At 16.2% G+C, this 10,799-nt stretch overlaps 5 protein-coding genes and 1 non-coding gene across 6 annotated transcripts in view; 1 reads left to right on the forward strand and 5 right to left on the reverse strand.

The window, feature by feature from the left end:
* Nucleotides 1–147: 147 nt before the first annotated feature.
* PGAL8A_00292700 (mannose-1-phosphate guanyltransferase, putative) lies at nt 148–1,521 on the reverse strand (the record flags this gene model as incomplete). Its single annotated transcript, XM_028671927.1, has 2 exons — nt 148–975; nt 1,123–1,521. 2 exons carry the CDS (start codon nt 1,519–1,521, stop codon nt 148–150), a joined length of 1,227 nt encoding a protein of 408 aa, XP_028528531.1.
* Nucleotides 1,522–2,066: 545 nt separating this feature from the next.
* PGAL8A_00292800 (conserved Plasmodium protein, unknown function) lies at nt 2,067–3,118 on the reverse strand (the record flags this gene model as incomplete). The annotated part of the gene is made up of 4 exons (XM_028671928.1): nt 2,067–2,110; nt 2,224–2,458; nt 2,720–2,813; nt 2,967–3,118. 4 exons carry the CDS (start codon nt 3,116–3,118, stop codon nt 2,067–2,069), a joined length of 525 nt encoding a protein of 174 aa, XP_028528532.1.
* Nucleotides 3,119–4,340: 1,222 nt separating this feature from the next.
* PGAL8A_00292900 (conserved Plasmodium protein, unknown function) lies at nt 4,341–7,178 on the forward strand (the record flags this gene model as incomplete). The annotated part of the gene is made up of 1 exon (XM_028671929.1): nt 4,341–7,178. The coding sequence occupies one exon, from the start codon at nt 4,341–4,343 to the stop codon at nt 7,176–7,178; it is 2,838 nt and encodes a 945-aa protein (XP_028528533.1).
* Nucleotides 7,179–7,566: 388 nt separating this feature from the next.
* Nucleotides 7,567–7,674, reverse strand: PGAL8A_00293000. Its single transcript, XR_003699215.1, has one exon. It is a non-coding gene; the product is annotated as a C/D small nucleolar RNA (small nucleolar RNA).
* Nucleotides 7,675–7,983: 309 nt separating this feature from the next.
* Nucleotides 7,984–8,616, reverse strand: PGAL8A_00293100 (40S ribosomal protein S25, putative; the record flags this gene model as incomplete). The annotated part of the gene is made up of 3 exons (XM_028671930.1): nt 7,984–8,226; nt 8,390–8,463; nt 8,616. Coding segments are annotated over 3 exons (318 nt in total).
* Nucleotides 8,617–9,267: 651 nt separating this feature from the next.
* PGAL8A_00293200 (conserved Plasmodium protein, unknown function) overlaps nt 9,268–10,799 on the reverse strand; it is a gene marked incomplete at both ends in the record, with an annotated part of 4,309 nt that continues 2,777 nt past the window's right edge. Inside the window, one exon of the mRNA XM_028671931.1 lies at nt 9,268–10,763. Coding sequence (XP_028528535.1) covers nt 9,268–10,763 — 1,496 coding nt within the window. The remainder of the gene's footprint in view (nt 10,764–10,799) is intronic.

Below are 10,799 nucleotides of genomic sequence, written 5' to 3' on the forward strand. Positions count from 1 at the left end.
ATTATGTAAAATCTATAATAAATTATAATAGAAAAAAAAATATAAAAAAAAAAAAAAAAAAAAAAAAAAAAAATTTTTTTTTTTTTTTTTTTTTTTTTTTTTTTTTTTTTTTTATATTATATTTTCTATTATAATTTATTATAGATTTTACATAATTACTGCACCTTTTTCATAAATAGAATCATTAACCTTTTTAAATGGAAGAATAAAAGCATTATTCAAAAAAATTTCTGATTCTAAAATAACGCTTTCTCCCAAAACACATAAGCCTTCAATACGTGACCATTTGCCTACACTTGACTTTGATCCAATTATAGAATTTTCAATATAGGTGTAGGACTCTATAATAGAGTTATTCATAACACATGAATTTTTTATTCGACAACCTTCTCCTACTATTACATTATCACCTAGTACGACATTATCTCCTAACACGCAATTTTTTTTAATTACAGTTTTTGATGATATCAATACATTTCCTTCAATTTTTGTATGAGGTAAAACATTATTAAAAAAATTATTTTTATTTCCAATAAATTTATTTAATTCTTCAATATTTTCAAAAGTTATATATAAATTTTTTTTATCACAATTTTTTGGTTCAATTTCTTCTTTTATATTATAGCATATACATAAATAATCATGCAAACTTTTTTCATCATCTTTTTTTTCTTCTAAATCTTTTAAATATAATTCTTGACCCCTTAAAAAATCTAAAGGTTTACCAATATCTGCCCAAAATTTATTTAGTTTATAAAAGTATAAAATACGCTCATTAGCTAACTTTGGAAATATTTCTTTTTCTAATGATGTATTTTTTTTTGGAATTAAATTTAAAATGTTTTTGTTTAGTATATATATTCCTGCATTTATTAAACTTGATTTAGGAACTAATGGTTTTTCTTCAAATTTTGTAATTTTTTTACCTTCTGTTATTACGACACCAAATGCTCTTGGATCTTCAACTTCTTTTACCTTTAAAAAAAAAAAAAAATGTTTAAGCATATATATATATTTATATATATAAATCTTAAAATATTAATTACCAACCTTTATTTAAATTTTTATTTTATTTTTTTTTTTTTTTTTTTTTTTCTTTTTTATGTTATTTTTTAATTTTACTAATATTGTCAGTTGTGAGTTATTTTCCTTATGAAAATTCATCATCTCCCTTAGAGGAAATGAACAAATAATGTCTGAATTGAAAACAAAAAAATCATCATATTTATTTAAATAATTCTCTGCAAGTTTAATTGGTCCTCCTGTTCCTAATGGTTCATTTTCAATGGAATAATAAATTTTAACATCATATTTTTTTTCTAATTCTTTTACAAAATTTGTTATATCTGTAGGCTTATAAGCAATTGCTAAAATTATTTCTTTAATTCCACATTTTGCTAAGTTGAAAATTTGATGTTCTAAAATTGGTTTATTGCAAAAATTAATTAAAGGTTTTGGAGTTGTTAAGGTTAACGGTCTTAAACGTGTACCATATCCCCCTACTAATATTAATGCATTCATATTTAAAAAAAATAAATATATTCACTCAAAACTTAATACTATATATATGGAAAAAAAAAAAAAAATATAAAATTATTTTAATTTTTAATTAAGAAAAAAAAAAAAAAAAAAAAAAATTACATATTATTTTCAATTATAAAAACATAAGCATATATTAAGATAAAACTCCAAATTTAATTAAATTTCCTAAAAATAAGAAATACACAAAAACATAAAAATTTAAATGTTGTATGCTATCAATTTTCAAATATTAACATAATTTATTTTAAATATTACTGTTATTTGTTATTATTATATATTTTTCTATTTTTTAGTTACACTTAAAATTAAAATTTTTAGTAATGTTTATTTTTTTTTAAAATCAAGTTATGTATTAACAAAAAAACATTAATATTCAGGTAAAAAAAAAAAAAAAAAAAAAAAAAAAAAAAAAAAAAAAAATTCAATATTTTATGATTATTTATAATTACACAATAAGAAAAAATATTTTATAAAAAATTGTTTAAAATAAAAATGGAAAAGTTAAAAAAATAAAGTAATAATATTTAATTAAACATTAAATCAAAATAATTTTGATCTTTTGTATTATCTAAAAAAAGAAGAAAAAAAAAAAAAAAAGTAATATAAAAAAAAAATATAAATAAATACACATGCATTTAGTGCATATTTAACATTTTATTTATATTTTTATATTATATTTACCATTTCTCTTGATTGTGTTGGCACTAGTAGATTTATTTGAGGTTGTTTCAAATAAAAGCATATCGATACTACTTTTTGATTTTTGAACTTCAATATTATCATATGTGTTTTTTTCTTTTGATCCAGAAATTATTTTGTTACTTTCACATTGTTTTTCAATATTTTGTTCATTAGAAATTTTTTCATTTAAATTACTATTTTCCTTTTTATGATCTAACCAACTTAATCTTAAAACCTATATTTGAAAAAAAATAAAAAACATATTTACAACAAAAAAAAAAAATAATAAATAATGAAAATTAAAAGAAAAAAATATAAAATAAAAAGGTATTAAGAACATAATAAATATTCAAAGTAATTTATTTTTTTTTTTTTTATATATAAAACTATTAAAAATATTAATATAATTTATAGAATAGCTAAAAAAAAATATATATATATATATATAGAAAAAACAAAAAAAATTTCAAGTTATATATGTAAATCTTTTATTTACTTTTGCATATATGCAAGAATTCAAACTAGGAATAGAAGAAGAATCATCATTAATATCTACCCACACATGAGTATTATTAAGAAGAATTTTAAATCTAAATTAAAATTATATATGAAATTTAATCAGATAAAAAAATTTTTAAATATATATATATATATATATATATATTAAATAAAAATTTTATTAAACTTCTATTTCACAGTATAGTAGCTTATATGTATATTAAATGATTTAAAAAAAAAAAAACCTGAAATGATATGTTCCTATTAATGGAAATTCATTTTTGATATCATTTAATGTAATTGTATTTATTGGCTTAGAAATATAAAAAACATTTTGTGAATTTTTGTCTTCTTTATCATTTATTATTTGATAAAATACAATAGTTGTTTTTGACATTTTTTTTTTTACTTTAATTCTTCAATAATTTACAAAGGGTATAAGTTATTTATAAATTAATATTTTAATTTTTTTTTTTTTTTTTTTGAGTATTTTACTTTAGAATTTTAATAAAAATAAAGGGTTAACATTTTTTATTTCTGTATATAGAACATGTAAAATTAAATTATATGTTTTTTTGTACTTGAAATAGTTTAAAATCTTAATTCTCTTTAAACATTTTTTTTTATTTATTTGTATTTTTTACAAAATATGTATATAAGTCTATTATAGTAGCATTGGTTACTAAGAGAAAAAAAAAATGAAAAATAAAAAAATAAAAAAATAAATAACAGTAAAATTAAATAAATACTAACATGATATACTAAAAAAAAAAAAAAAAAAAAAAAAAAATTTTTTTTAAAAATGAAAAAAATAAAAAATGTAATTATAAATTAGTGTTATTATCTGACTTTATTTCTCAGTATTTTATTTAAATGTGCTATGCAACATAGAAAAATTTTAATTTAAATTATTATTAAATTTTAAACACTTTTTATTTTTTTTTTTTAGTACAACAAAAATTTATTAATATGATAGCTAATATTTAATACATTCTGTTATTTTTAATATAATAAATTTTTCAATATTATATTAAATTTCACTTAATAAAAAAATGAGATGTGAAAAAAAAAAAAAAAAAAAAAAAAAAAAAATCATTTTAAATATAATCTTTTAGTAGATTTATAATTTTTGTCCCTTTGATAAAAATCTAAAATATTAACTTAAGAAAATATTGTTTTCTTTTCTAATAATTAAAAAAAAAAAAAAAATACTTTAAACCATTTTCTTTAAAACATTAATATTCCTTTTTGAAAAAATGTAAATTTTATTGTTCTAAAATATTTTATTAAAATTTGAAGATTCATCAACATAAAATATGTACAAATAAGAAACATGCATGATATTTTTAAACACATAATTTGGAAACTTTTTTTTTTTATTTTAGAAAAAACTGTTTATATTAAACAATTAAAATATAAAAAATAAAAATTGGTTTCTATTAAATATTTTAAGTATTCCCATATGTAAAATAACAAAAGTAAATAGACTTAAAAACTCTATGTTTCAAAAAAAAATAATATTGATTAGAAGATAAGTGTATATATATATATATTCTTAATTTAATATTTTAATTTGAGGAACATATAATAATTAACTAATTAATAAAAATAACAAAAAAATGAAAGATATAAAATTATTAATAGAAAAAATAAAAATAAATAGGGAAATAGAGTTTGAAAAAGATGTGAAACTTTTGTTGGATATGAAAAAATATAATGATGCTTTAAATCATAGTAATAAAAATGATAAAGAAAATTATATGAATTCGAAAAATTTTAATAATTCTATTGGATATGTAGAAAAGATTTATAATGAGATTAAAAAGAAAACCATTTTTGAGCATAGTTATTACAATAATTTAATAAATAATTACAATAAAAGCAGCTATTATAATACTATTATGAATTATAATACAGTAAGTGATAAAAATGAAAACTTAATAAATTTTTTCCATATGTATTTAATAAGAAAATATTGTGAAAAAAATTATTATATTTGTTTGCACAATAGATTTATTCGTTCAATAACTTATAGTTATCTAGAAAAAAAAAATTTTCTTAAATACATAGATTCAGACCTATACTTCTTATATAGTTATATAAAAACTTTTTCATATATTTTGTTAAAAAATGAAAATTTAAATATGTATTTAATTAAGTTATGTAGTGAAATAATGTCTATAATTTACGAAAAATTAAACCTTTTAAGAACAAAAGCAACATATAAAAATGTACAATTATATGACGAAGAAAATTATATTCCTCACAATAATTTAATTAAATATATTTATTTTGTAGTTGAATTTTTATGTAAAAATGAAAATTATAATTATTTAAATATATTATATGGTGTCTATTCATGTATATATGTTTTTTCAAATGTTTATTATACATGTGCATTATCATTTAATAATTTGAAAGCAGAAAATTATATAAAAAAAAAAAAAGATGAAAACAAAAATTATGATGAAGATAATTTTATTTTATATTATAAATATATTAATGAATACTCTAATTGTGATTTTATGAGATTAAATGAAATGCTTCTATATTTTATATCTAAAGAAAAATTAAAAAACAACTGTAACTTTAATGATATTTTAAAAGATTTTAATATTGTGAAATATACTACTATTTTACAAAGAATGTTTTTCATGGAAATATTTTCAAAAAACAATAATGATTTAATATATAATGAAAAGTTTAAATTTATAAGAATTAATATTTTTAAGAAAATATATAGTATCTTTGATAGATGCCCTTTATATCTTGAACTCCCCTTAGAAGATAAAAATCTCTGTGATAAATATATTAATGAAAAAGAAAAAAAATTCTATATTAATAATAATTCAAATAAAATGCAAAATGTTATTAATGATTTAAAACAAAACTCAGAGGATGAAAATAAAAGTTGTTTAGATAATAAAGAAGTACATCACTACTTTTTTGAGGAAGCTAAATTCAATATAGACGATATGTTTTTTAAGAAATATCTAAATAATACTATTAAGGAAAATATAAATAACAATGAAAATATAGGAACTATATGTAAAAGTATTACGGATAATAATATAAATAAGAATATTGATAATAGTACAAACAACTGGCATTCAGAAAAGGAATATTTTTTAAAAATGTTTAATGATAATTATTTGGAGAAAAAACATTATTTAGAATGTATAAATGAATTTTGTTTTATAGGTATTGATTTTGATAAAACTATTACCAAAAAAGATTCTTACTTTTTTTTTTTTAAACTATTAAAAAAGTACTATAACTATAAAAACACAGAAGTTAAATTAACACAAGATGATATTTCTTTTTTTGATAATTTTTCTGTAGAACAAATGAAAAACAAAAAGGAATTTTCTCCTGAAGAAAGAATGGATTATTTATGTAAAATTTCTCAGTGGATTGTTCTTAAAGAAAAAAATTTTTTAAAACAATTAGAAGAGAAAAATAATATATCAGATGCATTTTCTGATTCCTATTATTATTTTCTTAAAATAATTAATGATTCTATTGTGAAAGAATCTCTTTTGTTATCCTACTATGATATTTTTAAAGATGTTAATATAGATATTATTAACAAAACTATTAATGAATCATATGAAGAATTAGAATTAAATGATTATTTTATGGAAACATTTTTAAATTTGATTAGTTTTAAACAAAAAAATCCCCAAGATTTTTATTTTGATATAATTACATTAAATTTTAAAAAAGAGCTATGTTCATTTCTTCTTAAAAATACATTGATTAAATTGGATAAATTAAATTTTAATCAAAAATTAAACTCTATAAATAATACATATACAGAGGAAGAATATTACAAAAAAAAAAATGATAAAAACTTATCTAGTCAATTTAATAATAATGATGAAAATAAAACAAATGATTATTATAATTCCTTCAAAAAATACTTCAATATTTATTACTGTAAATCATATATATATGATAAAAAAAAAAGAAAATATACTGGAGAATATAAGAATAATCAACTTAAAATAAAATATAATAAATACTCAAATGAGAATAAAATAGAAAAAGTAAGTTTAAATTCTGTTTTTGATAAAACATTAATAAAGAACAAAGTATGTTCACTACTTAAAAATAAAGATCATAAATTATCATGCTTCATTGGAGATAGCTTATTTGATATTGATATTATGTTAAATGTTGACATACCGATTTTATTAGGGAATAATAATATTTTTATTAAATTTTGTGAAAAACATAACATTTTAATTAAACCACTTGTATTAGCTGGTGCAAAAATTGAGTTTCTTAAATTAAAAAATAAACACAATGAAAATGTAAATATGAAAGAAGGTTTTATGTCAATAAGAAAAGAAAGAGAGAAACAAATAAATGAAATTTATGATGAAAACAATAAGATTATTTATTATGCTGAAAGTTGGATGGAGATTTGTATATTTTTATTTGGAAATATTTAATTCATATATATGTAGTACTTAAATATGTGTATATTGCCTTTTTTTTTTTTTTTATTATATACTATTTTATATCATAATTTTTTTTTTTTTTTTTTATATCTTCATGTTATTTCTTCTTTACATTTCTTTACAAAATATTATAATAATTAATTTATTTAAATTATAAGACTCTATAATAGTTTTTTAAGTATTTGAATGACATTTATTAGTTTCGTATATAATATATATATAACTGAAGATTCTTTTTTATTTATTATTATTTTTTTTTTTTTCTTTATTATCTTCCTCTAAATTTATTTTTTTAACTTTAGTATTTCTAATTTTATTAGTAATAAAAAATATATGAATATTTTTACATATTTTTTTTTTTTTTTTTTATTAAATGAAACAATCAGAGTAACTATGACTAAATTATAAGGTTCATCTTATTGCAAAAATAAATAAAATGAATATAAGAAGAAATCTTTTATTACATTTTATTTATTTTTGCTTCACCTTTTTTTTTTTTTTATCATCATTTTATTTCATTTAATTAGATATATTTCTTTAATATATATATGTATATTTTATTATAAATATACTTTACCTTTAAAATACATATGATATTTGCTTTAATCTTAATAGCATTTAAAATATAATTTCCCTAAATAATAGTAGTATTTAGGTTTTTTTTTTTTTATTATTTTAATCCATTACTTAAATTTCACAAGTGTTAATATTTTCAATTAACGAAAAATTAAAAGAAAAATGAAATGAAAAAAAAAAAAAAAAAATATATATACATATATTTATTATACTACATATATTAAGCAACTTTAGTATATAATTTTTGGCTATGACTTTGAGTACAAACTTCATTAATTAAATTTTTTTCTGCTAAATACTTAATAACTGCTCTTGCTACACTTAAATTAACTTTGTATTTTTCTGATATAGTTGAAGGAGTAATAACTTTCATATTTTTGCATTCTAATATTTTAGAATGTAAAGTTTTATCAATAAAAACAGCATGATTTAATTTTTCTTTATTTTTTCCTTTTCCCCATTTCTATATAAAAAATATTTTTTTTAAATTCAATTTAAATTAAAAGCATACAAAAAAAAAAAAGAAAAAAAACAAGATTTAATATATATGTATTATTATATTTTTTTAAATCTCTTAATTTATATAATTTTCCTTTTTATATGTTATTTTATATTTCTATGTATACCTTTTTCTTAGTTCTTCCTGATGCTGCTGCTGCTGCTGCAATTTGTTCTTTTGTTTTTCTTTCTTTTGGTGGCACTAAAGAAAAAAAAAAAAAATAAATAAATTTATCATTAAAAAAACAGAAAAAAACTTTCTTTTTTAATATTTCTTAATATTTCTCTGACTTTTTTCTCTTTTTTATTTGTTGTTTTTTTTTTTTTTTTTTTTTAAGTATTAAAAATACTTACTTTTGAAAATTATTTAATCAAAAAAAAATATATCAAATATTACTTTTTTAAACTTATTTCTTATAAATAAAAAAATTCTATTTTTTACATAAATTATACTTTTATTAATTTTTTTTCATATTTTATTTTATATAATTTTTTTTTTTTTTTTTTTTATATTCTTTTTTGAAAAATTTGTTTTAATGTATGCACATTTTTTTTTTTTTTTTTATTTGAGAGATGTAAGTGGTTTTTTTTTATATTCAAATTTTTTTTTTTCTAAAATTTGTAAAAAAATAATTTTTAATATTGTAGATTTAAGGAAAAAATAAATAAATAAAAACATCAATATAAATTAAAGGAAATTAAATATATATTATAAGGTAAAATAAATAACTATTTAAAGAAAAAAAAAAATCAAATCATATATTTATAAATATAAATAAGATAGATATTTATAATAAAAATAATAAAAATTAGCAAACGAAAAAAAAAAAAATGTTGTTTCAGTAGAAAATAAGAGAAAATGTCTATTATATGGCTTATAGATAAATAAAATATAATATTTTATAGAGTTAAAAAAAAAAATATTAAATAAAATAAAATACAAAAAAAAGAAAAGAAATAAAAAGAAAAAAAAAAAAAAATAACTTAAAATTTTAATTTATAATTTTCAAGAATAATTTATATCTTTAAGTTCTTGAAAATGTATGAATTTATTAAAATTAAAATTTTTTAAATTCTTTTTTAACGCGGTTAAAATTAAATATATCCAAATATCCCTATATATATATTCTGTTTTGTTTTTAATTTTAATTTTCTTATTTTCATCATACCTTAGATATATAAGTAACTTTTCTTTTTTAATTAATTCAAATAAATTTGTTAAATTATTACACAATAACTCATTAGTGTTATAAAGAAATTTTTTATTTTTTTTTGAATTATTTAAGCTAACATCACTTTCATATATAATTAAGTTGTCGTATTTTTTTTTTTTTTTATCTTCATCATAAAAATTATAATTGTACATTTTATATTTCTCTAAATATAAATTATAAAGTGCTAGAATATTCCAAAATAATTTTCTGAATAAATAAATAAAAAAAAAATCATAAAAATATGTTTTTTTAAATATATTAATTTGATATATATCATTTGTTAAATAATATATTAAGTTTTTATTTTGTAATTTTTCTAGTTCTTCCTTTTTATATTTTAAGTTTAAATAGTTAATTGCATAATCTGATTCAAATTTCCTTTCTTCATATTCAAAATCATTAGTTTTTGGTGTGTTTATATTTGAATTGAATTTTTCAAACTTTTTAATGTTTACCTTTTTTTCTTTTTTCAACATTACTTTAAATAATTTATATTCTTTGTATTTTAAACTTTCTTCTTTTTTGATGTCAGTTGTTTCTTTTTCTTTTGTATTTAACTTACTAAAATTACTTTCTTTTTTTTTGATACTTTTATATTTATTAATTTTTTCCTCATTTTTTTCATTTCTAACATTTTCACTGAATTTTTCTTCATTTGTTTTATTCATATTATTATTATCAAAATTTTTCTCAATTTTTATATTATCATTAAATATCTCATCACTTCCTTTATAAAATTGATCTTTATTAAACACTTTTTCTATTTTTTCATTAGAGTTGTTTTCATTGCTATATTTATCACTTTTGTCAGAATCATTTTTTTTTTCAAAGATTTCTTCTTTTACATTTTCCTTAGTGAAATTTGAATAATCATCATACTTATCAATATTTTTAATAACGGTATCATATTGGTTTTTTAATTTTTCAACGTCATTAATATTTTGATTAAAAAACAAATTTATATTGGATAAAACAGAGTTCATTATATCATACAAATTTTTTTCTATAAACCTATAGTTAGTTAATAAATCGCTATTTATATATTTACTTGTATTATTATTATATATATTTCTGTCTTTCTTTTTTCTTTCTTCTTCATATCTTGTAAAAATATCAGAAGGATTTATATCTTTAACATTACAGGTACATTCTAAATTCTTTTCTATATAATATAATAAATTATTATTATTTATTAAATCTATTTCACTATTATTCGAAATATCTTTATTTTTTTTTTTTCTTTTATTAATTTCTTCATATATATCAATTAAATCATAATATTCTCTTTCTATAAAAGACAAAAAAAAAAAAAAAAAAAAAAAAA

The sequence above is a fragment of the Plasmodium gallinaceum genome, assembly GCF_900005855.1.
Source record: "Plasmodium gallinaceum strain 8A genome assembly, contig: PGAL8A_v1_87, whole genome shotgun sequence".
Classification (NCBI taxonomy): domain Eukaryota; phylum Apicomplexa; class Aconoidasida; order Haemosporida; family Plasmodiidae; genus Plasmodium; species Plasmodium gallinaceum.